The following is a 26,549-nucleotide window of genomic DNA, read 5'->3' as shown; positions in this document are numbered from 1 at the left end:
TGCACATCAGGGAGGACGCTTGAGCTGCCTACCTGTGAGACCTATTGTAGGGAGCCTGTTTATCAGGGGGATTGGACTCACTGATCTCTTGAAGTTCCTTCCAGCCCCTGCCATTCTGTGATTCTGTGAATACTTAAGGATTTGAGATGGTAGCAGCTGACGTGGCAGTGCCAGACCAGGCAGCCTGGCACCCCATGGGGCTCCAGAACATTGCTTCAGAACCCTGATGTCCTCACCAGGCTGTGCCCTGAGCAGCATAAGCTTTGGGGCAAACTTGAAGCAAGGCAGGTTTTCTGGTGACAGTGTGCTTGAAATAGAGAATTTAGGAAGGCTGCTGCTAATTCCATCTCTACAAAATGTTTAAATTTAGAGCGCAGAAAATTTCTTCCAAAGAAGGTATTTCAGTTTAATCTTTTCTAAGTAGCTCTCATAGACACATCAGTTTCTAAATAATGGGAATAATAATTTTCTTTTACAAAACCTGTTCAGCTTAAATGTGAATAACTAAACTTGGGAGCTCTGTCACAGCATTACATTACTGTCATCTCCAGGAGTTAATTACAATGAGCAGTCCAACCCACTTTGAGAATGGAGGCCTTCAGAGCTGGAAGAAATGAAGTGACAGAAGTGAGGGGGGGAGAATAAATGCTGAAACACACTCTGCTGTTTTCAGAACAGCTTCAAGTTGTGGGAAAAAGTGTACCAGAGCCCTGCCCTGGGAGTTAAAATGGTTTAGAGTTGTTTAAAAGGAGGTAAACAATGAAAGGCACAATTGCTGTGCTGCTGTGCATGCTGAATGCTGACCTGCCTGGCAGTTGCGGCACTTGCCACCCAAGTGATGTGATGGGTGATAGTGTGAAGCAGCCTTTAAAAATAAGCTACTTGGCAACAAAATATAGGGAAGAGTGATACTCCTTATCCTCTTCCTGGAGGTAGGCAGGGGTCAGGAGGTCCCATTGAAGCTGGAAAGGACTGCTCCACTCCTGCCGTACTCACTGTAGCTCATTAAAAGTAAAGAGAAGTGGGAGGATCTTCGATTCCTTCTGATATGTCCCATACCAGCAGTAAAACCAAAGCCTGTGGCAGTCACCATTCTCACCACTGTCTGTGCTTGTTATGGCTTTTACCTCTCTCTGGTTACAAGTGATAATTAGAAAAACCCTGAAATCTCTAAAATCAGTTTCTCTGCATTTTGAAGCTGTCTGTAAGCCGAGCTGCTGCAAAAACCTTTCAGTTTATGTAAAACTTGTAGAGACGGCCAATCTCTGGAGCTTGTTTCTGCTTGCCATAATTATGAAGCAGACGCTTTGTCATAACAAAGCCATTCAGTGCATATTAAATTACTCACGAGAGGGGAGCTGGTTAGTGAAGCAGTGTGCCAGTAACCCAGGTCTGGGTAGGAAGCAACCTGTTGGAAGAAAAGGGAATAGAAAGTACTGAAGGGATAAGCCTATGTAGTAGTAAAGGCATGAACACTACCAAGTGTTGACATTTTCTCTAACTGAATCACCAAATCCCAGAGCTGTAGGGGCTGGAAGGGAACTCTGGTGATCATCAAATCCATCCACGCTGCCCAGGTCAGGTTAAACTCCTTTAATGTGAAACGAGGCCAGATTTGGACTTGCAAAGTAGCTTTGTAACTGCCAGGAGGTTTAAATGAGAAGATTAAGTAAAAAATAAAAAAAAAATAATAATAATAAAAAAAAAAAAGCTTACATCTATAAGTAAGCTTTTTTCACTCTTCATAGGCAAAACATGGTCCTTAGAGTCTGGGATGAGTATGTCCCTTCCCCTCTTACACAATTCAGCAGCATGGTTAAAAGCACTGCTAACGTGCCACCTCATTTTTCTGGGCATTAAAGAAAGACCAAATTGTTTATTGTCACCCCCAATAGAAATCAAACCCAGAAGCCACGTATTCATGGAGAGTTTGAGAACTGATGGTACTGCTTCCTGCCACAGCTATTTCCATTCTCTGTTGTGAACTTACTCAGGGTTATGAGGGGAGAAGTGCGGCCCTGCAAGTACCAAGGGCTTTTTGAGGTTTTCAGACTTCTGCAGTGCCTTCTGACTAAAAGTGCCACTTACGGTTACATTTCCAAAGGATTTCAACCTCGTGCTAACAGTATGGAGGGGAGGATATTGTACATACAGCTGATCTAGCTGGTGCCACGTTAACCTGCAGGAAGAATCTGCCCTGCAGTAGCTGTTTGTTGGGTAGGAAAAGATGTTCTCACCATTTCTGTTCTGCAGCAGCTGCTGTAATGCACATGTCCAGAAGTAACTTAACCTAACTGCATGGACTGAACAGTTTTTTAAGATTTTCTCGTGATTCTTGATTATGGCAGTGAGCTTTGCTAGTTTGGAGAGAATAGTGGAGTGAAGAAGAGCAGGGAAAGCTTGTCAGTTTGAGCTGTAAGTCATGACCGGGGGGATAACCAGGCTCTGTTTTTGTATAGATTTAAATAAAAAACAACAACAACAAAAAAAACAACCCTAAACATAGTTATACAGGGTCTTCTCCTGCAATGGGCAGCAGTGCTGTGCAGTCCCATCAGTAATCTTTTCAGTCTCCACTAACATTGTTGATGTTAATGTGCCTTCCTCAGACACGTGACGGTTTGTCTTGTTGTTGGCTCCCCAGGTGCATCGCCTTCCTGTACAGCAGTGCCACAAGTACTCAGACTGTGAGAAGTGCACGCAGGCCCAGGACCCGTACTGCGGCTGGTGTGTGCGGGAGGGCAGGTGAGTCTCGCAGTGTGGGCAGTGGAGGTGCTGGAGGAGGCCTCAAGATGTGGCACATGCCTTCTGTTATTGCTTTGCATAGTGATTCCAGTTCTTTGTACTCAAGCCTCTCAGTACTGATAGGGATTGGATTTTATCATGCAGACATTGGTATCAATCTTCCATGCACACAAATAAGTCCCCGTTGACTTCTGCAGATTCCATTAGTTTGGGAAAATATATATGCTTCTGCTGGTACTGAAAATCATTATACATCTTGCAACTGCAAGTTTTATGGCTCTCTGAACCATGCAGTCAGATGTTCTCCCAGAAGTTAAGAGTGTTTCCTATTTAAAATCCTGAAAATATAGCATTTATTTTAAGTAGGGATGCAAAACATAATAAAAGAGCATAAAGGAAGAAACTGCTAATGTCTAAAGATAAAGTGTATAGATAAAATACCATTGGTATATAAATGTCAGCTGTGGAGACATGTAGCTACACCGGGCTCTCACCTCACTGCATGAGAGCAGAAGCTGGCCTTTGGCTGACTTGTCTGCAGAGGTTATCTGAATTAATATTCAAACATATGCAAGCTAGAACAATTCTGGATGTCTCTTCTTTACATTGTGCATTGATTGGAGTGGTGAGAGACAAGTGCGGTCTTACAGCTCTCTTTTTGACTACTAAGTTAATTAACCCCTTGGCATGAGCAGTTGGGAATTCATGGTTCTAAGTACTTGCTGTTGGAACAAAGGGGCTATTTAATTATAGCATGCAGATGAATTTCAGGCTTCCAGCTTCCTGCCTGAAAATGTGAACTCTCACATTAAGGTACCTAACAGGCTGTTGTGCAGCATAATGTGAAGCACTGCAGAGAAACTTATGTGTTTGTACATATTCATGCAATATTCTGTAATAACTCTTCAAGACCAGGCTTCAGCTTCAGTGGATGAAACCTGGGGATTTGGAACATGCAACTCAGACTCCTCCTGGCTACTCAGAGTTGAAGGCCGTGTCATATATCATACAGGAGGCAATTTCCCCTAGATTTCCCTTCAGGTTTCTGATACAACCGCTGACCTCAATAACTTGAAGTATTAATGATCTCTGAGAACAAGCAAATGTGAATTTTTGCATTTGGTAGTATTTCTCCCAATAGAAATAGAAGCGCGTGATTTCTACTGTTTTTCTCACCTGCACCAAGTTCTGTCTCATCTTCACATGCAGTGCTTAATTGTGTGTTTAGGGACGTGTTATATGAATGTAGCCTTTGTATGTAAATGATATCCTTAGGGTAGTGCTGGCAGAACTGTTCAGCAACTGTACTGTACTAAGGCCCCTGATGAGTTAATAGACTTTTGTTACAACAGCCAGAGATATTACAGAGTTTTCTCACAAGCCTTGCACAGGATGAAAAGAATATGCATGAAACTGTCCCCCAGCACACGCTCTGACAAGCTTCTGTAGCCACATATGCAGATTCTGTCCTACAGCACCTCTGCTTTACATCCTTCCTATGGGGGAACTGAGAAAATCTCCCAGGATTTTTGGTGAGGCTGCACAGCCACTGATGTCTTCCTGCAATGGTAAGAGTGTCCTCACAGGGAGGGATCTTAAACAGTGGCAGGAGTTAATGAAGCCCTTCACCAAGGAAGCAGCATTCCTCTTGTGCTGAGATTTCACAGGAGCTCTCCTGTGCGCCCCGGGCAGCACTGCTGTATCACATTTCTGCCCTCATGAGCCAGGTGTCTTATTGCTGCCAGCACGTGGGTGTCATCCACTTGACCTACAAAAAGGTTATGCCCACTCACTCCTCCAGGAGTTTGGTACATGTTAAAATGAAGATTAATCAGCCTACTTTCAGGAAATGGGGCAATGGCTCTGTTCTCTTTTTGATGCTGCGTTAAATATTAGGTGTTCATACGTTTGAGTGGTATAATCCTACGCATTGTGCTATATTGTCTCCCTACTTGCTTTTCATATCTTGAACACGGTTAATACTCACTCCATCACTTATCTATTTAATAGTTCTCTGGTAGCAAAAATTAAAGTCAAAATTAAAGCAAATTTCCAGACATCTTGTACTGCAGTTTCTGTCTCTAGTCCCTGAATTGTTGCTTAGTTCAGAGAAAGCAGAGTCCAGCTATAATATTGCTTTACTTGGTGTTTTGTTCCCATTTTGTCAGATGCACAAAGAGGGCAGACTGTGAAATGGCTGATAAGGAGAACGACTGGCTCTGGAGTCCAAGTGGCACATGTATGACTATCATCAGTGCAGACCCTCAAAACATGAGTCGTAGAGCCCCTGCTAAGGTATGACAAGAAAATGATTTCCCTACGTGTTCTTAAAGCACACTGATGTGACTACCAAGCAAATTAATGTCTGTTTTATTTTAGGCATGGTGATAGCAAGAAGTGTAAAGTGTTTGGGGTATCTCAACCTTTCAGACTTCTCACAGTGATCTTTTCTTGCCTGTTCTTGCAGGCTGTAGTTAATGTTTTCTTCTAAGAAATGCTCCTTTTAACCTTCTCTATAAACCACGATGATGCATTATTGTGGATGACAAAGCACTTAGAGCTATCTGAATATTATGAAAGTGTTGCACAATATTGTATGGCCTATAAAAGATAATTGATGGGGGAGATTTCATGTTGCCCTTGCATCCTCTTTCAGCTTACTTGAGCATAAACTTGAGTAAGTAGTGAAGGCATAAACTGTTTCTTTAAAATCTGCAGTAGATTTGCCTACACAGCGAAATCTGTCTGCATAGGTGGAGAAGTTAAATTCAGCATGCAAAACTACTGCATGGCAACAAAATGTAGTATTTGGAGTGTGACCACTATGTAAGCAGCATTGTGTTAAGGTCATCTCTACGTTGAGTAAAAATGTTAGTAGAATGTACATAGCCTGGTTAAAATCCACACCTTCTCTTAGTTCAGATCTTGTCAACTTGTGTCGTCATGTGCCTCATATCAGAATATCAGGCCAAAATATCTAAACAACAAAAACAAAGCCAACTTCAAATGGACATCTGCATACAACCCACAATACTGCCACTGTCATCTTCTCTTCATAGTTACCTTACTCACAAAAAAATATTGCAGCTTATAACAGTTTCAGTGGGAAAGGAACCATCCTCATTTCTACTGGGAACACAAAATGTGAAAGAACCTAAACTGTAGAATTAACACACCTGAAACACTAAATCAAGGGCAGCATCCAAAATCTCATTTCTTCTTCCTCCTTCCTCCTGCCTTGCTAAGTTTTCCCTCTCTATTTTTCCTTTAGTTTCTTGCATGCATACTCTATCAATAATATCTTTGAGAAGATTAAGATCTCACCACTGCTGTCTCAGAAATTCTTTTCCAGTAGTAATGATAGATGTCAGGGTTTGGGGTTTTTTTACATGTACACTGAGTCTTGAGAAAGCCACTTTTATCTGCTCAGCTCTTTTAAACTCCAGCTTTTCTGGCCCATCCAGCCTTGGTTCTTTTGCTGGCTAATAATACCTAAGGTTAATGTAATTTTAATTAAGTTCATCAAGACTTCAGTGATAACTACTCTGTTTACTGAACTGGATGCTGAGTACAAGAATAAAAGGCTGGGCATGTGTCCATACAGACATTTCTATTCAGCATAAACGTAGCTGGAAAAGTGGTAAAAGATAAAAAGAAAATAATAGCAGGTACAAAGGAGAACCACTTACTGTGGTACCAGCCAAAATATCGGCCTCAGCTGGAAAAAAAGACAGCTGAAAATTCTGTGGCCATAAACCTTGCTGAGCTTACTTTCTTTCAAATATTTTACCTGTTGAAAACTTTGTTTGCAGGTGAAACTGACAGTAAGTCCATTGCCAACTTTGAGCACCAGCGACAAGCTTTGGTGTACCTTTGGTGAAACAAGCCATCGTGCTCAATTAAATGAAGGAGTTATTATCTGTGACCCACCTGATATGATTCCTCCAACACCGAAAGGTCAAGGTAAAGAAATATTGCTACCTGCCGGGCATAAGAAAGGAAAGAACATAAACCACTGCTTCTAATATGATTCTTTTATACAAACTGAACACACATTTTTTTTCCTCTTCCAGTCCCTTGGCTCATTTAGTCTATTGTTGATCTTTGTCCATTCGAACATTAGTTTAAAAAAGAGAAAGTTTTACTCAAATTTTTTCCATAGCTGTTTTTTTCAAGCTGTGCCATTCCCAGTGTTTCTACCAGGAGCATGGGGACTCTGTGTCCCTAAAAAGCAAAATTCAGCTATTCTAATCTTACTCTAATCAAACTGAGATATGAGGCCAGAAGAGTAGCATGGTATGAAGATGTGTTGTTATAGTTTTGCTATACTCAACTATATTTCATTAACTTGTCTTCTGGTCCATATCAGAAGGTTGTCCTTTCCATCATAAAGCGTTCTGTCCCTTCCACTGTGTGCCCTCCAGCTTCTACAGTAGTAAGACCAGTGGAAAAATGCATGGTTGTATTCTTAAGGGCTGTACCACTGTTCTGAAACACTGATTATACACTTACGGTCTTTTGCCAAACATAATTCTTGTGCTATTTCCTAAGTAGTGCTTTATCTGAGCCTTAAGTTCATACATCCTGATACATAAATGCATAGAATACAACTGACAACACAGCCTTCATTGTTAACTGATCAAATTTAAATAACTAAAAAAGTGTTCTTGTAGTTTGTATGGAGGTACACCTCAGGATTACCTTCTCATATGTATCAGAATTTCCCAAGAGTGTCTGAGTGGTACTTGGTAGCACATTTTAAGACAAGCTTAAATTCTCTTCAAGCTGAAGCTGGTCAAAATCCTGTTTTAGTTACACAAAATGTAATGATGTTAAAATCTCTCAAGTTTTAAAATAGCTGGGGTATGTCGAGGTATCAGATTATGTGAAGTGTTAAAACAGCACTGCTTTATTTAGGGCCAATTCACATTCCCTAAATATTTTGAAAAGCAGGGCATAAAGAGACCGAGTTGATAAATATGACAGCTTGACATCTTCCAGCATAAAATGTAAGACTAGAAGCCTGTCTGGAATGGCATGAGAGTAACCAAGTCGCCTAGAAATAATACACTTCCCTGAGTTTTTCCCATAGTGACCAATCTGAAAGGATATTCAAAATAGTATCAAGATGTTCAGAAGCTTGGCAGACACTTTGCAGAAGGCAGGCAGTTGTTAACACAGGCATTGTTTCATGACAGTATGAGACAGAAAGTCCAGAGCCGTTCATTTACTATTTAGAAACCCTATTGAGTTTGGAATGGCCCTGATTACTGTAGCAGTATCCTATTTCCAAGGGAATGGGATATTTCTAGAAAGGAATGATGCTTTATTGCAGCCCTGTTGTTAGAAAATCCTCTGGCATTTCTACCAGTCTGAAATATTTAATGGGACCCAGTGCAGGCAAAGTTGACTTCCAGTAATGCTTCTCATGGTCTTTCAAGAACCTCTTCAAGGAAAGCAGAGTTTGAAATTGCCCAATAGCTTGTGAAATAGCTTGTCACAAGGGCTTAATGATTTCTGCAAAAGGCATTTTAAGCAGCTTCACCACGGAAAGCACCAGTTTCTAAAGATAAATTTTATTATCTTAGCTCAGTAATGATCCAGATGAGAAGTACATTTGTGGGGAAATCTTGTACAGCAAACTGAGATCACAAGTGCCTGTGGTAGCTTTGTGTTGAGGGCATTGTTGGGCATTAACCACAAAGACCACTTGTTTTAATTCACATGACAATGGCAGTTTTAATCCGCGAATGAAACAAGTAATTTTTCATGAAGACATATTTGTATTTAAGATAATGTTTGATTTTAAATGACTGTTCTCATGCCAGTTTTCATCTGTGTTCAATTACCTTTTTATTCATTTTTTTTCTTAGTCTTTTAGACTCTAAAATTCTAGTGTGGTGACAGCAACACTGAGAAACACTTCCATAAAGCAGAGCTATTCTGTAATTTTACTTCTTCCATTTATCCTATCTGTGCTTTTCTTCTAAGAACCATTTGTTCAAAAAATTGTAGAGTTTCAAAAGACAAAGCAAATCTCATATACAACAGGTCATGAGATCCAAAGCGTCAACTGTATAGTTAAATATTTGCCTGTACAGTAAAATAATAAAAGTATTATTGTATCATTCTGCTCAAGAGCTAAAGAATTCAACAACCACTTAGATAACTTTTTTTTCCTTTTTCTTTTGCAATAGATCACGTTTCAGTTCCATTACAATTAACTTTTGGAGAGAACAAGATATTTTTTGCATCACATACTTACCCTTTTTATGACTGTGAAGAAGCAATGAATCTGTATGAAAACCAGCCGTAAGTATTTCAGATTTCTAACTGAGGTGTTTAGATCCTGTGGCATCATGCTTCAGGTTACTAATTAAGTCCTTGGCACTTGGAATTTTCAGTATCCAAACTCTTTATCTTACACTTTAATGAGGCATCCAATTAAAGGCCAGTTCACTGGGTTGCTATTTTTGGTCGTTGCTATTATACTTGCAGGTGAGCTCTGTGAATTGCCACAAGTGTTAGATTGGAGCTTTGGGTTATGGTGCATTCAAATGTAATGGTCAACTTGACTCTGCCCCCGTCATCTTCCCCACTTGAGGTGTTACTGCCCCAGGACAGGCACAACTCAAACTCCACGTTTTTATCTCAATATATGAGGGTTTAGATAGATAGATAGATAGATAGATAGATAGATTAGATAGATAGATAGATAGATAGATAGATAGATAGATAGATAGATAGATAGATAGATAGATAGATAGATAGATAGATAAAAGCTTTCTGGGCTCTCAAAATGTTCTTACTATGAATTTTTCAGCTTAATATAGTAAGGACACTGTAGCAGATTGATCTACTCTCCATGAATAAAGATGGAATTTAATTTACTTTTTTTGTCAGTGGGTGAAGAAGCTTGACAGTTTGTCATGACTATCATGTTATATTTGTAGATGCTATTCTTGTGCAAGTAATAGATGGAACTGCCAGTGGGACTGGAAGAAGCATATCTGTGAAGAGTCTTCTTCAGCACAGGATGTGATCAAACAAAATATGGTAATGTTTAAAAATAAAATTATCGGGTTTTTATTAGAAAACTTCAATATATTCATTGCTTTTTCTCTCATATCCATTGGCTGAATTAGGGATCTTAAAGTGAGTCTAAAGTTAACTCCAGAAGTGTAAGGCTTTTTTTTTTTTTTTTAGTGACAGTGTGGGGGTGGGAATTTAAGGGTGTGATTGAGGAGGGGCAGTGTGACTGAATAACTCCTGAAAGGATATTTTTGTTCCTTTTACTTTTACTTTGCTTCAATGGGAGGAACAAGATTTCAAGGCTGGGAAAGATAATCACCCACGGTTTTGACATATGCCGTAGTCATTTTTAGCATGTCTAATTTGAAAGGGTATAATCAAACCTGTCACTGTATTTTAAGCACAAAGTTATTTAGAACAATCATCCCATTGTCCGAAGGCCATCGGAGCTTGTTGTGATAAGACTTTTGTTTTGAATAATGGATAAAATGTTTATCTCCCCAGGAAGAAGAATGCCCACAGTTTCTAAACCCTAACCCATCAATAATACCTATGGAGTACCGAACAACAGTGCATTTTGAGGGAAGACATCTAGCTTATTATCAGGTAAGCGGTTTAATTCAAAGCTGGCTGTCATTTTTATTCCACTTTAATTCCAGCCACACCCACTCTTCAGGCATCAAGTTCTGCTTTCCTGGGTGTTCTTGCTCATAATTCTTGTTAACGAAGAGCTACACATTAAATTTGATGTAATTTTGGTTGGAGTTTCTAAATGTGGAGTGACCACAAAGACAAAATCACAGCAAGGAGAAATATCATAACGGGCAGATGAATTTTATTTTAAAATTCCACATAAAGTGGACCTCCTGAAACACCTTGAGAATTATTTTTCAACTAATGAAAGGAGAGGAATTTTAGGCAGTCTGCTTTTTTTCATCTCACTTTCTAATTCAATACTTGTTTTTTGGTATTCTAAAATAGCGCTGTATAGTTTGCTTAATTCTCTCTTCACTTTTCAGACAAACAAACAAAAAAACAACTCAGAAATTGTGTGATTTTTAGTTTGGAGGAAAACATCTTTTGTTATTATTTTTTAACCATCAAACCCAAAGGGCAGGTATTGTCCCAGCTATAGCAAAGATTTCTCTTTCTTGGTACCTCCTTCCAGACAGCCAACTGCAAAGCCAAGCAGCTAGTTTGACTCTGAGATTTTAATTGTTTTATCACCTGGGTATGTAGAATGCATAGAACTTAGTGTTTGTCTGATGAAAGGAAAGCTTAAGAAACTTCTTTGTTAAGTGATAGCTTAAGTATTGTTCTTAGTTTCTGTTGTTCATTTCTCTGTTTAAGTGCAATTAATGGTAGGCATGCTGGATTGTATCAATTACTTAAACTGCCAGCCATCGTTCAACTAAAGACTCATGTTTTTTTGAGGTTTTTTCTTTTTACCTTGCCAAATTTAAGTAATGAATAGTTTACAATATCCTTCCATCACCTCTGCTATGCCTACCATAAGAAGGAAAAAGATAAACAGAAGGAAAAAGTGTGGTAAGAGAAAATTAGAAGGCAAACTGTATGAATGCTACAATCATATCAATATCATATCATAATCTAGATGTGCCAAATTTACCTTTCAGAGGACTCTTTTCCTCCAAGGAGGAGAAACAGCAGAAGGAACCTGCTATGCTAATCTCATTCACCTTGTTTATCATTGTGTGAATAAACATCTCAATCTTTCTGTACTAATGCTAGTAGAGAAAAGAAAAATGCCTCCTCCCTTTTTTTTCCAGCGGTATCAATTACGTTTATCAAAGCCAAACCCACACAGTGTTTTTGAATGCTTTGTCATAATGTAGCAATATTTAACAGTTTGCCTACAGAACAGACCAGCATGCATTTATTGAACTGGGATCTGGAAAGCCTTGTGTGGAATTCAAGTTTCTCTAAGTCAGATGAATGTATAGGCCCTAGTTTGGAGAGACACTGGAGAAAAATGCATGTCAAGTGATGTCAGAGTAGTTTTTCGTAGCTGAGAGACTAGTGAAAACATCTTCGCTGTCATGGGAGTAGCTCATGTGTCCCAGTACAGAGGTGTATTTTTACAGCAGAATTGTAATTCCTTCAGTGACAGAAGTTGAACAGGCACACACAGAGCTTTACATCTGTATGCACAGAGCTCTAAGAACATGTGAAAATACACAAATAAGTGAAATATTTGTAATCATGGAAGCACTTATTCCTATGCAGCCATACTACCTGAAGCAGTAAGTTTGATAACCGGAAGTTATTCTGAGTAATGGCATAACCTACACTCAACATGGGGTAACCTTCTCATGGAAGACAGGGTGGCTCAGGACATATGGACAAATCTTTTCAGGATTGGCCCTCAGCCCAAGTGCAAATTAGAATGTGGCTTTACACACAGAATAATTTTGTTATAGGATGTCCTGGCATTACAGTGTATTTGGAGGTGGTGGTCACACAGCCGTGAGTGTATTCAAGGACTTTATTGATTAAAACATTGGTATATATCCTTTTTTTTTTTTTTTTTTTTTTTTTTCATAATTTATTTGCCTACATTGTTGATTAGAAGAAGGTGATCAGCAAAAATAAATGTTCTGTTGTTACTTTGAACTATTAGCTCTGTTATCTTAGTTTAATCTGTACTTTGTTTAAAAAAGCATGCACAGCCACAGTATGTTATTACACTGATAATGACTAAGTGCACTAGGCAGCATCTTCATAAATGCAGATTGGTGGTTAAGGTCAGGGTAGAAGAATAAGTCCACAGTTTTTGTATAATCCTCTTAACTTGTGAACACTTATACTACAATGAATAAATCTCCTTGTGAGAGCCTTTGCTGGAAGGAAGTAGACTATAAGATGAGAAGCTGCTGACTATTTTTCTAACCCTCCTTCCTATAAAAGAATTGCAGTAGGAAGCAGAAGTAAACCCAAGCTGTACTTTTTCTCTTGGGAACTGCTGCATTCAGAGAGGCTGAGAAAGGCACTGAAGGGAATGATCAGCATGCAACTTCTAAGAGACATTCTCCAGCTGAATCCTTGGAAGGCCGGCATGGTAGGAGAGACAGATGTATCAGCACCAAGATAACCTTATTGACCTCCCAAAGATTTTCATTATAAGTAACTTCCCATTTGGATTTGTCTTTGTCACGAGAGTCTGATGTATAGATCACTTCTTGGTGTTTGCTACATTCTCTCTCCTACACCCAGGCTGCTGAGTAGAGCTCTGGGCCATCTGCTGTATAGTCCAGCATGGCAGCCCAATTTCAGTTCTCTCCAGGTGGCAGCCATCCTGCACACCGAGGTCCCCCCCCCCTCTCTGAGCACAGCCTGTTAAACATGCAGGAAAGCTTCCACAGAGGCAGCAGCAGAATAAGACCACTTTTGAAATGTAAAACAGGGACAGTGAGGTATCATTCTTCAAAAAAGATATTTGTAAGGTGATTTAACACTTGGAGGATGTGAGACAGAATGGGCTGCAAAAATTGCAGAAAAGATCTTTGTGAGCTCAGCAGCTTGTTTTCTGTATGCAGGTTCTGAGAAGGAAGAAGTGAAAGGTCTGCATCACTCTGTATATAAACCTTTGAGAGTCTGGAGCCAGGCTCTTTGCCTAGTTGAGCACATGCTTCTCCTCAGCCCCAAACCTTGGTGGGCTCTTTCCACTGCCCAACCTGTCACAGCAAAGGGGCAATAAGAGGGGCTTCCACTGCACTACTTAGATAAACCTGACCTGTGAGCTGCCAGTGATGGCAGCATTAAAGACATATTTATTATCCTCACATACAAGATTTTGATGACAGCAGTAGTAGACTTAGTAACCCTCAGAGCAAGAAAGAGAGATCAAGTTACTGAGTATTTTTTCTAAGTACTCTGAGATGCAAGTGACTGAAAGTGGGGCCTAAAAACCACTAGAGATGAAGGTGGTCTTGTATTCCTGTGGCCTCTGTTGGTCTTCACCAACAACACTTTCTAAAAACATCCTTTCCATTTGTTTCTTAATCCAGTTCTTCTGGCAAAGCTATACAGGCAGCTGTGCTGTGGGCCAGGATGTGAGGCTGACCCAGCACAGGAACAGTGCCATGATTTGCTTTTTAGTTGGCTCAGTCCCTTTCTCCAGAACAGCGATGCTGAGAGTTGTGCCAGTGCTGCTCAGGTGCTGCAGCCTAGGGGCAGGAATCTGTGGCTTTTCTGAGATACAGGGTGAAGAGAGAAAGAAACTTGTAGGAGACAGGAATACCCTTAAACCGGTGCTAACATCAAAGACTGTCTTGTGAAAACACAGCTGGAGTCTTGGTGAAGCAGGAAAAACAAAGCCAGTAAAGTCTGAGGGATGTTCGTTCCCATTTGCTGTCTAATTCTTGCCTTCCCACTCTGCCTGTAATCCCACAGAGAAAACCTTAAAGGGCAGAACTCAAACAGCTCCACTAATGACACATCTGATGTGTGAAACCATCCAGCTTTCATGTGTCTTGGCTTTTCCTTCACACTCTCTGAAACCGAGTGCTGGATATGTTGTTGCTTTATTTGAACCTCTCCATGCTTGCACCTTAAGGGAATGCTGGAGGGGTGCAGAAGGCAGCAGATTGCAATGGCTGGACTTTTCACTAGCTTGGCTTTCAGGTGATGACTTTAACTGGTTAGCTTTCTCCATTTGATCTTATTACTTCCAGTGCTGGACAATATATTGCCTGGTGGTATGTTACTGCACTTGGTGAAGCTGTAAAAACTGAAAGCTGAGCTTCTCTCTTCCACAGGATGAAAAATTTGTGGTTGGAAACAGCCAGTTTGAATTTGAAGCTCCTGTTGAGGCAGCAGACGAAGGAAGATTTTCATTCACGAGTAAAGAGGTAAATGCAGAAACATGGTTTGCCTATCAAATACATGCTGCTTCCATTGTCCATTGTTTCAGTATACGTGTGTGTCTTGAAGTATGTTGCACTGGCTCCCTTGGAAAAGAAAGTCACCTGTGGTGGAGATTCTCCTTTGGTAGTAGCAGCCAAAATTAGGAGCTTTAGCTCAGAGTTCCCAGGGTCTCCCCTTAAAGTCCTCGATCATTTTGCTATATTTCTGAATCAATGGGTTCATTGTATCACCCCTGGAGGAATCTGGGGCCATTACTCTTTTATTCTCCACTTTTAATGCAATCGGATGAAACCATTGAGATAAAAGATGAGAATTTCAGAGGTCTCCCTCTCCACACACCAGTTATCTTCCCCATAGCACAGATTTTACGTCTGTAAAAATGGAAATGGTAACAGTAGGACGCTGTTTGGCTTACTTAATGTCCGTGCATCTTTCTCTCTGGTCCATTTTACAGAGAAGGAAAATACTATTTAAAAATTCTACTGAGTTCAAAGCTAAACTCACAAATGTTACTCTGGCTTTAACCCTATTAGCTTGCTAAGAGTGTGGTTTTGAGAGCTAATTAACATTTATGCAGCATTTGAGTCAAGCACAAATAATTTCCTTTATGAAGTCATTATCTTTTCTTTGCTGTTTTTCTCTCCCACCTGTTGTTATTGCTGCTGTCTTTCAGCCTCAGCAGAAGCCCGTGTCTTGGAGCATGTAAACTGTGTGCCTTGGCTATAATGAGGGGGCTGCACTGCAAAAGATGCAAGAGGGTTCCTCTCTGTGTGGTGCAAGCCTGCCGTGGCCACAGAAATAATGGGACCAGATGGTGTGGGAAGGGAGAACTCAGCAGGGTCCACAGCTATATTTACTGACACCGAACAGTACCCTCGCTGCTTGGATACTTATAACCCAACGTAAATTAAATTAATGAAAAGTAGGCATTCAGATACTGCTCTCCCTTGGTACCTGAAAATTCTGAACGTGAAGGATTAGGTTCATTAAAACATTTTTCTATAAATATATTGGGCCAAGGTGAAAAAAAAAAGACCATATGGTTTTGGGTAGCTTCTAAAACCTTCACAGCTCTGACTATTAAGCATCACAGAAGGGTATGAAATTTGCCTTGCAAAATTAATATCTCCATAATATCATCTTTTTCAGTTCTCCTATAGTGCAAATGAAACCTTAAAACTTAAATTATCCATAAGAACAGACAAGGTTAAGATTGACAGCAAACTGATGGGTAAGTACAAAATATGGGGGTAAGGGGCGGGTAATTAGAGTAAACAGGAAACTCGTTATAGTTTTAGGATTTGTGGATAAGAATGTTACATTTCCAGGTTTTACTGGCTTTGGTGAAATAATCAAATCTGACAGATCAAAAGTAATTAATACTGAGCTCATGAATTAAATATCAATGTTTTATATTTAAAGACCATTTTAAAGATGTTGCTGGGATTCTCAAGTTTGAAGTTGCTCTGAAAGGCAATCCCAAGCAAAACTTCACAGTTCAAGCATACTTTAGTGGTTTGTTTTTCAAACGGCCATTTTTCTCCACCAGCCTCTAAAAGCTGCAATGAATTTCCTCCCCTCATTAACAGAGGGGTGATTTTCCTTACAGCCAGTCATTTGGACTTCACCTGAAGTCTGCACTTACAGCTGTCTCAGCTCCTGAGCATCAGACTCAGCAGCCTTTGTGTCTGCTGGCAGTCGGCAAGATGCATAAACACTCCGTGTGCTTCCATCTCATTACTTTATTCATTTATTTCTATGGCAACAACAACAACAACCAAAAAAAGTATATTGAGTATATCGCACAAATAAAGACTTGATCTCTGATATAAATTGCTTATTACTTTATTTTTACTTCTTTCAACCTACAGCAATTATGTCTGTAGATTTAGTCTGGAGCTGAGGTGAGAATGCTCCATTAAAATCAGTGGAGAAGCACCTGGAAACTGGGACCTGCCTGGCATGTCTTTGGACCAATGTATTAGGGCATGATCTTGGAAAAACAGCAAGGCAGCAGTCTTATTACTACTTGTGTGAGGAGTCAACATCGGGAAAACTAATACTACCCCCAAGTAATTTTCCCTACAGATTAAATCTGAAGACCTTATTTTTCCATCTGAACAATACTTAAATTGATCCCCCTGCCACATTGGCAGCACAGAAGTATGTTTTCAGATTTTCCCTATGGCTTTGTGTGCAGTGATGAAAGCACTTAAAAGAAGACCTGGCATGCACATTATGGGGAGGTCACACTGCAGTCTCGGTGTCTTCATTTCCATTCTAAAGGCTGTGGTGTTTAAAATTGCAGAATTTTGACCAAGTGTTCCCAACATCTTTTCCCCAGCCTGGGAAAAAAAGAAAAACAAAACCATAGAATAAAGGCAGTAGCTCAGTTATTAAAGAAAGGTTATCATTCAAATCAAAATACAGAATCCTTGCAAGAGAGGAATTGAAAAATTATCAACAAATGTCCCATCTCATTTTATTATAAAAGATTTTTGTATCCAAATTCTCTCTTGCTTTAAAATTTCCTTGCTGGATGAAATCCAGAGCATCGTATTTTTTATGCGTCTTGAAAAGAATTGACTTTGGGTATATGATTGCTGCTGAGAAGCACCTTTGAACCTGCCAGTCAAAGAACCTTCCTTTGTATGACACTTAGCGAATACTAAGTTACGACAGCGCTTTTACATCTTGTGCCGTCAGGGGTGCTGAACAGTACGAAATCCAATATAACTCTTTTATCCTTTGTCCTTTTTATCAATGATTTCACAGCTGGTATCTCAAGGTGATGGATAAGAGTCTGAATCTAATGAGTGGCTTGCTGCTGGTACATTTAATGAGCTGATCAGTGAACAAGGGGAGTGTTTAATGCTTTAAGGCCATAGCTTTCTTGGATGCATTTATGCAATGGGATGTGAGAGATGTCAAGACACTGCAGTGCTAACATTGTTTACAGGGGGATGGGACAAAAATCTCTCTTCAGCCAAAGAAACACAACGAAGTGGTGCTGTAGGTGTACTGCCCTGCTCTGCCAGGTGGCCTTGTGTTGGTGTGGGTGGGTAATGCAGGGTTTGGGAAGGCATAGGCAAGAAGGGAAGGTTTGTTTAACAATATTAGCTGCTCAGGTTCCTATGCTGTAGCAGCCTTTCTGAGGGCTGCATGAAGGAAGCAAGCTGGTGGCTGGCCATGAGGAAACTCTTCCTCGCTACTGACTGTGCTGTTTCTTCTGTCAGCAGCACACAGTCAACATAGTAGAACTGTCAGTCTGGTGCTTTTCCCCTTCACTTCCTTCACATCCAACCTGCAGAATGAGGAGTTAACACTAAGCATTGAGAATTCTTAACTGGCTTGTATTTATTGACTCAGTGATTCCACACTGATGCACTCAACATATGAAGCAAATGGTGCTGTTCCTACTTTGTGCTCAACCCTTCCTTGTAAATTCAAGAGAGGAGCTGAATCAAATGCATCCTTTTCCCCATCAATTCACAGTTGCTAATGTCAAAGTCTTTTCACCTCCAAGGATGTCTCGTCTGAGTGCATCCCGGCAGAGCTGCTTGATATCAAGTAAATATGCTGATTAGATATAAGATGGGTTAAAAGAAACCTTCATTTTTACATTAACTTTTCATTGTAATGGAAAGAATAAAAATGTGCTATTCTAATAGAGACTATAGCTGTGAGACTGAACATGGATTTGTTTTGTTTTGTTTTGTTTTGTTTTGTTTTTAAATAATGCATTATTTAGAGAAAATCTGCCCCTATGAAATTATATACTCTCATATAAATAGCAGAGAGACTGCAGTGATATTTTAGATATCTGTAGTAATTGTTCAGACCTGGCATTGGGAACGAGGACACTGCTGGAAAATAATGGAAAACCAGTGTTCTCGTTTTACTTTTTCATTTCAGTAGGAATCTGACATGGCAGCCTCTTGAAATTAGATGTTAAAAGCTGCTACTGCTTCTGCTGTTATCTAGGAGGACATCACATGCATTGAAACATTAGTGACTAAAGGGTGGGTTTGTTGGTGTCCTTTCCGGAGTCCTGCTACTCTGAGAGTAGAAGTCTTCCTTAAATGGACATCTCTGAAGGCTTTTACCACATGTGATCTCCAAGTGATTATCCCAATCTCTCTTGCCCACTGGTCTCCTCTATGTACATCAGTTTGTTTACTGCATCTTTAAGGGTGCATCTCCCTGGGGAAAAAAACAGTGTCACTAAGGGTACCATTTCTTGAGACTTAATGAGCTTAAACAGCTAATGGCCACTGGGAGGGGGAGATGCTGATTCTCTGTCATGTACTCCCCGCTCCCATCTGTGCACACATTTAACACTTGAAAGAGCACAGGAGGAAACCTGGATAGTTTTCTGCTCCTCTTCTAGGTTAAGCTGATTTACAAAAAGACTCAACAGGTGCCAGAGCCTTGGTAACAGAGGGTGAGGCTGCATGGCCAGAAAAATAGGGCAGCCAAAGGGTAGGGATGAGCAAGGATGGGATAAGCAGGGATGAAGAGAAAACATAAAAGGAAGGATCAAGAAGCTCCCCTCTTTGTGATAACCAGCTCACCTGCCCAGGGAAGCACAGCTCTCATGCGCTGAATAATCTCTGCCACATGCATGCTTTCCCCAGAGATACATGTGGCATCTCTTCAGTCTGTTTCTTCTGGGCTGGCTCTCAAGTGCATCTCCAAGTGTTTTTTTTTGCAAAGCCAGGCTTTCCTTATGGTGCTGAACCACCAGCTACATCTCAAATCTTTGCATCCATTTGGAAAAACTGATAAAAACTGATTTTGTTCAGTGACTGTGCATCATACTACACATGGACAGGTGCCAAAATAAGCTCTGTGTCTGGGGCAGCTGGTGCTTGGTTCACCAGTACATGACTGTTGGACTTGATCTCCTGGTTCAGAAGTGGAGATTAAACACCACTGCAGAAGAAATAAGGCATGTGTCAGAGTAGCAATTCCAGGCAAAGGGAGACAAAAGCAAGACAATGGAGAAGAAGGGAGGTAAAACTAGGACAAAGGATAATGTTTCATAAGTGTTGACTTTATATTTCATTGAGGTTTTCATGATGATTTTGGAAAGGTCCAATTGTCCTGGAAACAGCTAACAAAGGTGGATCTCTTCTTATAAATACACAACTGCCTGGGTCCCATGCCAGCTGTGTCTGTCCCAGTGACACCATGGGATTTTGTGGCTTTCAGTCTCTGGCAGCTGGTGCTCCAGCAGGACCTGCTTTTGGAGCTGATCTTTGAGCTGCCTTATAGCTGGGTTCAGTGAGGATGCTCAAAGAAAAGACTTTGTGCTTAACTGTTTTGACAAAGACTGAGTAACCAAAAGTGTTTGAGTTCTTCTTGATCATATATTTTGTTCTCTGCATGTGTATAGTTGTGAAGGTTTTCTGTCCAGCAATAAACAAGGTGTTCTTCCAGTAGCATTCAGGGGTTAAGCGCACAGCATGCACCTTCTTCACAGGACTGAGCTGAGCAATGGGGGGCTTTGTACATAGGATTTTTTTTAGGATAATGTCTAAGTGCACTTACCATCTCTTTTTCAGTGACCCTGTACAATTGTTCCTATGGACGAAGTGATTGCAGTTTGTGCCTTGCCGCCCATGAAGACTACAAGTGTGTCTGGTGTGAAGAAGATGGCAAGCCAAGCAAGTGTGTATATGAGAAGCTGTGTCGTGCTCCTCCCACCAACACGTGTCCTTATCCAGAAATCACTCGCGTAAGATTGCTTTTTTTTCCTTCTTACCAGTACATTGTCTTTCATCAGAAAGCATCCAAGAAAACTCCTACTGAAACCTGATGCATAATGAGGCTGTAGAAGTTGAATGTGAGAAGCTGGAGAGTCCAGATGTGCAGCCCTTAGTGAGCTTTGTTCCACCTGGTAAACCAGAAGCCAAAGCAAGAAGCAATAAGCTCTCCTTTACTTCCAGCAGTTGCTTTTTCAGTTACAAGCCAAATGCTGTGTTTCTGGGCATTGTTGCCTAGAAAACATTCTAAGTACTTCAACCGAGTGCACCTAAATGACCATGACAGTGGCATCAGTACACTGAAATCCACACACACTATTTGGTAAGAACATATCCCAGCCATCATGAAATGCCATAGTGATATGGCAGATGCTGAGTCATAACGGGGATATTTCATTCAGTTTAATCTGAAATCTGTGCCTTGCACTGGCAGAGATGTGACGAATCTCCCAGGGCTACGCAGCTGGGGGTACAGTGTGGGTACAGCCAGAATAGTGGCACAATGGATGAAACTGGCTGTGATGCTGTATTTGAGAAGAAATGGCAGGTAAACACTTGAAGTCTGCCAAGGAATGCAGGTATCCTAAAAGCATGGAGAAGAATATTTGTATAATACTGGTTCCCTGATAAAGATTATGCAAGCAGGGAAGAAAAATAAAAGTGATGCTGTTTATTCATGATTGCAGGTTAAATACTAAATACTAATAATGTTGGGATATAATAGTTTTTTCAAAGCTTTTGTTAGGTTCAGGTTTGAACAACATATCTGGAAACAGCTATAGACACTGACGAGTACTTTTTCAGCTACTTCATTTATGCACTGAGTGCAAAGGGATGGCCATGGATGAAGGATCCAGTCTTAGTAATACAAAATATAGGAAAATGGAGCAGGTGTTTCTGGAGCTGGACTAGACAGCAGTCAGCAGCAGCCACCTGCCTGTGCTCAGACATGCTTATGGTCACTGACATACTTATTTATTTACTTTCTCTCATGTAAACACAGATTGAGCCAAAGACCGGACCACTGGATGGTGGAATTCTTTTGACCATAATGGGATCTAATTTGGGAATAAAAGCAGAAGATGTAACAAATATAATGGTGGCAGACAAGGAATGTATTTTCAAGGAGGAATTCTACTCTGTTTCCACAAGGTAATCACTGTATATTTTGCATATTTTAGGCAAAAAAGTTAAACACAAACTCCTGTGCATCCTCACAAGAGAAAGGCATTACTGTGATTATTAGAAATTACCAATAAAAGAAAGAGCTGGTACAGTATAAGTACAATGTTTCATCTAACATGTCAAAGTCTTTATTCAAAATTGTTACAGATTCCAGTACAGCAACAAATTGATGATGGCGTGTTACCCTCCTGCTTCTGATTCATTGCCTTTTTTTTATTTGTTTGGAAAGCTTTCATAAACTATTGCTGCAGATGTCTCAAAATTATTTACGAGCATTTAAATTAAAGGCATGATAAGTGTGTATCTAGTCATTACAACTGTAGGGAGGTCTCAACCATGGAGCAGCCAATGGGAAAGTCAGCAAAGCAAGAGGAAGATTAATTCTTTTTACAACAGTCCAGCCACAGAGGTTCTCTCCTGGAGGCAGGGAGGGAGCCTTGAGGTTTGGGTTAACTTCAGATGACTCAGTTTCATCACAGAGGCAACAAGTCTATGGATGCGGAGTTGCCTAAGCAGGTTGGAGATGCTTTTTAGATTACTTGTCACACTCTTAAGCAGTGTGAAAAAGTAAAAACAAGGTGACTAAGTTCTTCTAGGTGTCTAGATGCATACTGCAGATTATATCACGCATCTAATTTCAAGAGGAAAATTCCCTTTTGATAGTAGCTGATTGAAAGCATAGCATCAAGTTTCAGTAGTAATATGTAGGTCATTCCAAAAATAACGCCTCCTATTTATTTCCATGGAATCTACAACAGATACAAAAAGCACAATAACACTACTTGATAGAGATGATTCTGAGTTACAAAACTCTGTTTTCCAACGTGGTCACCACCACTAGCTGTGCATTTTCACCAGCAGTGAATAAAAGCTTGCATGCTGCACTTGTAAAAATCTGCAGCAGTGGAGGTGACCCAACTGTTGTTGTCACCACGGTTAAAATGCACCACTTACCACCTCACTGTGCTCTCACCCAATGTTTGGTCTCCATAAACATCCAGCAAGCAACAGTGAATGTCAACAGGTGCCATTTTTTTCTACATGGAGGAATTCAGTGTCACACCTTTGCTTCACACACACTTCCATGTCAGGAGCCATTTGTCAGACTGCCCCTCTGCTGCCATCTGTCACATGGCAACAACATATAGTGGGATATTGGTGAGAAGGTTCAGCCTCTAGTGCCATCCCACCAACATCCAGCTCTGACATGAGCCAGCATAATAAAACAGAAGACATTACTTTTGGACTAGTCTTCATGTTATTAGTAATGATATTTTAAGTAGTGTGATTTTTCTTTCATTCACTTTCAATACTGAAAACTGCATTTGAAACCTTGGCTTTCTCTCCCTCTGATTATTTTGAAGTGTAGTACAATAACTTTGTGCTATTTCTGTGGCATGTTTTGAAAGAGATATTGAAGATGCCTAAGAGATTTCAATTTCTTTTCTTTTCTTTTTAGCTTTTGAAAAAGCTTTGGCTTTAGTTTGTAGATCAGGCATTGAGCAGTTTCCCAGGCCCCAAGGACCTAAGAATATCTATAAAGTTCTGTATCTCCTCCCGATACCCAAATCTGTTACCATCACTCCTGTTTACATTCGAATCACTATCCACGAAACTCTCAAAACTCCCTTTCAGCCATCTTTCCCCATTCCCTATTTCCAGTGTTTGCAAAAGCTGCATTGAATCCCAATGTAGCCTTACAAGAATTTCCACAGCCTCTTGGCGTTCTCTAAAGCTTTTTGGTATTTTTAAATATGTGGAAAGGAGCCAAAACTGAGATGACTGGTTCCTTGTATCATAGCAACATTACTGGTTTCTTAAGCTCTGCCAGTGTGGTAATGGGCGAGAACAAATGCAACTCGCATAATGTAATTTACCAACAAATTAGGAGGTTTTGAAGGATGTTCTCCATTAGGGAAGCCTTGAAAAAGAAGCTATTCAGAATGTTTAAATGGATATCTATAATTTTGCATCTTAATCTTCGTCTATTCTTTTGTTTAATTATTACTTTATTTATTCTTAATTTAAAAAGAAAAAGAAAAGAAAAAGAAGCACTGTGTCTTGCTTCTCCATCCTTCCTGCAGCAAAAAGCTATTCATTTTTAGGAGCTGGTTCCTCCCATGGGTAGGAGGGCAGCAAGCTTTAAGGCACTGGATGCTGCTCACTGGCTCTGCTGTGGTATTTCTTTGTCAGCCCAGAGAAGTCCTTCCTCCTTTGCAGTTTTCCATTTGTAACAGGGGGAGGGAGGCCGTGCCAGCGCTTGGGGTGGGAGGGAGCAATGCTTAATTAAAATCCCTGCTCATCCCATTGCCGGCTCCCCATTCACCCCCAACCCCCGGCACCCGACTGCTTTCCTTAGCTTGACATATGGCAGACATTCTTCCGAAGGCACTGTTTCCTGTTTCTGCCTGACACAGAGATACAACTTCCAAGAATACAGTAGAAATGATGAGGAACAGACTCGGGCCGTCACACACATGCCAGGACATGCAAGAATTTAGAGAATTTTGTCCATTTGCCAGTAACTGGGCAGAAAATTCTGGAGTGATCCACAAGGGGACATAACAATCCTTTTATTATAAGTCCTAATTTAAGTACATTGCACTCAGTAATTTGGGGGCTGGGGTGTGGTTTTCTTTTCTATTTTTTCTTTAAGCAGTTGTGCAGTGCTTGCAGAAGAGCAATAATCCAAGTAGAGAAAGAATGAAGGAAATGAACAGTGATTCCTATAGGGTGTGTCCCGTGTGAAACTGCCGGCACAGGCTGCAAACACTGTGTGCATCCTTATCTAACTGAATTATCAGCTCACCACTAAACGTTTGTCCTGTTTTTGAGCGTGTCGAATCCTTGTTGCATTTTCATGCTTTTGTTCTGCATGTCACCTGTTGGAAAGAGAAATCTAAAGATTGCAGCTCTCCCTCAGCAGCAGTGAGGGTTAACGCAGGATGTTTTCTACTCCACTGTTCCTTGACCTCTGATTTTGCGTGGGTTATCTGAGGATTTATTTTCAGAGAACAGTAATTCTAAAGGGATTTTGATCATAGGTGTGAAAATGCAGTAGCTTACAGCTGAGAGATAGAAGAACTCACAACAAAAGCATTAGCAGCTCCAACACACAATGTTATAAGATAGCTGATTCTTACATCAAGGTCTATGTGGGGTGTCACTGGGTTTTTTAACACCACCAGATAAAAGGAAAACTTTGTGTAGGGTCAGACAGTTTTGTCCCTGACTTCTGGACTGTTCGAATCTTCTACTAAGTTGGCTCAGTAGTTGCTATGTGCAGTGCTAAAGTTTCAGTTTTACTCCATATAGGTATGATTAAAATATTCCTGGGTGGTTGTGGTAGGAATCTGAGCCAGAGCTTAAGTACCTCATGCAAGATAAAGCCAAGTTTGTGCTTTTGCTGGCAGCAGGTATGCTAATTATTGTACCTTGCATTGTACTGCAGCTGTTACTACTATCAGATAAACTTAGATTACTGTTTCTCGCTAGGATTGTGTGTCAAGTTGGAGAAATGGAGGTACCTAAACAAGGTCAAATTGAAGTTAACATCAATGGAAAATTAGGTAGATCACCAAATGATGTGCAGTTTACATACCAGGTAAGTGCATTTTTTTGCATTGATCTGTTTTATACTTTGTGCATTGCTTAAATTTGAAGTTTACCTGTCTGACACTTGTGTTTGCCTTCCAAACTGTATTTAATCAACAGCACTATAGCTCAAGCATGTTAGAAAACAATAAACTCAAGCATTTATTTATACAGAAAGTATATTGAAACCTATTCTTACCAGTAGAATGGTCTTAAAATAGGATGATGTTTGCAATGTCAAGTTGAAAAGATGTGGTAGAAAAGAAATTGCAGCCGACTTATTCAGCAGTGACATGATATCTCCTGAGTGTCACTAGTGCATAAAAACAAGTCAGTGCTGTAAAAATCAGGTTCTTCAGGCACACGGTCAGTGCAATATTTAATCACTGTGTTTAGGCTACCAGTGTTCTTAATTGCAGGAATTAATGCACAGCAGATGAAGAATGAGTGCATTAATTTTTTTAAATAATTTATTTCATTCCAAAATATGGCATGCAGAGACACAGACAGCATGAATTGAGTCATATTACATATTCGCTTTGTAGTCAGTGTCACTGTGAAGGAGAATTTAATTTATGTCTTTAATTGCTTTACCCTAAACGTGGCCATCGGTTATTGCTGTTCTAGTCTGTGGATTTAGCAGCAAGTAGCTTTGTCTGTATTTGTGAGGTCTTCCAGATTTCTAAGAGCGTGTGATAGCCAAAAGGTTTAACTAATCTCTATTCTCATCTCGATACTTAAAATTATGTCTATAAAATCTGTAAATCTATAGCATATAAAAGATGTGTTACAGCTTTATCATCTTCTATATTTTAACTTCTGTCTCATTAATTTGTACTTTGTGAGAATGAAAGGAAAGGAGTCAGCAGTAAGAGGTGGAATAAGTCAGGAATGACATTCAGGTGAGAAGAGGATATTCTGGTTTTCACAAAAGAGACTAGAAGTGTTTTTTTCCATTATTTTGGGGCAATTATCTCCTCTCCCTCGTAGTATCTCTGCAAAAGCACACATTTTGCTTGAAAATGATCTTCTACTGTCACAACCCTCCTCTGTTCCTTTGTGGAAATGTAGGTTATATTTAAGTCTTCCTTTGTCAATCATCTCATTTATCTTAACGAGAGCAGGAAATGTGCAGAAACGTCGCATCCCATGTTTGTGTCCTCACTGTCTCTAGGACATGGCTATGACATTACACTGCATATGTGTTGTACCAATTCTCCTATGCTTCTCCTGCATGTAAAGATTATTTCATGGTTTGCATGAAAACCACACAAAGAAGTTACAAAATGAACTGAAATGTAACGTGCAGCCTTTATGCAGGCTTAGAAAACCTCTGTG

At 40.2% G+C, this 26,549-nt stretch overlaps 1 protein-coding gene across 3 annotated transcripts in view; it reads left to right on the top strand.

The window, feature by feature from the left end:
* PLXNB2 (plexin B2) overlaps nucleotides 1-26,549 on the top strand; it is a 249,565-nt gene that overhangs the window by 177,886 nt on the left and 45,130 nt on the right. For all 3 annotated transcript variants that reach the window (XM_072331745.1, XM_072331736.1, XM_072331754.1), the window contains exons 8-18: nucleotides 2,645-2,745; nucleotides 4,914-5,040; nucleotides 6,558-6,708; nucleotides 8,943-9,057; nucleotides 9,699-9,801; nucleotides 10,282-10,383; nucleotides 14,556-14,648; nucleotides 15,814-15,895; nucleotides 20,232-20,404; nucleotides 21,436-21,584; nucleotides 25,113-25,221. In XM_072331745.1, the coding sequence (XP_072187846.1) occupies nucleotides 2,645-2,745; nucleotides 4,914-5,040; nucleotides 6,558-6,708; nucleotides 8,943-9,057; nucleotides 9,699-9,801; nucleotides 10,282-10,383; nucleotides 14,556-14,648; nucleotides 15,814-15,895; nucleotides 20,232-20,404; nucleotides 21,436-21,584; nucleotides 25,113-25,221 (1,305 nt within the window). The remainder of the gene's footprint in view (nucleotides 1-2,644; nucleotides 2,746-4,913; nucleotides 5,041-6,557; nucleotides 6,709-8,942; nucleotides 9,058-9,698; nucleotides 9,802-10,281; nucleotides 10,384-14,555; nucleotides 14,649-15,813; nucleotides 15,896-20,231; nucleotides 20,405-21,435; nucleotides 21,585-25,112; nucleotides 25,222-26,549) is intronic.

Source organism: Excalfactoria chinensis, chromosome 1, assembly GCF_039878825.1.
Source record: "Excalfactoria chinensis isolate bCotChi1 chromosome 1, bCotChi1.hap2, whole genome shotgun sequence".
In the NCBI taxonomy this organism is placed as follows: Eukaryota; Metazoa; Chordata; class Aves; order Galliformes; family Phasianidae; genus Excalfactoria; species Excalfactoria chinensis.
This window is presented reverse-complemented; position numbering and strand designations above follow the sequence as displayed.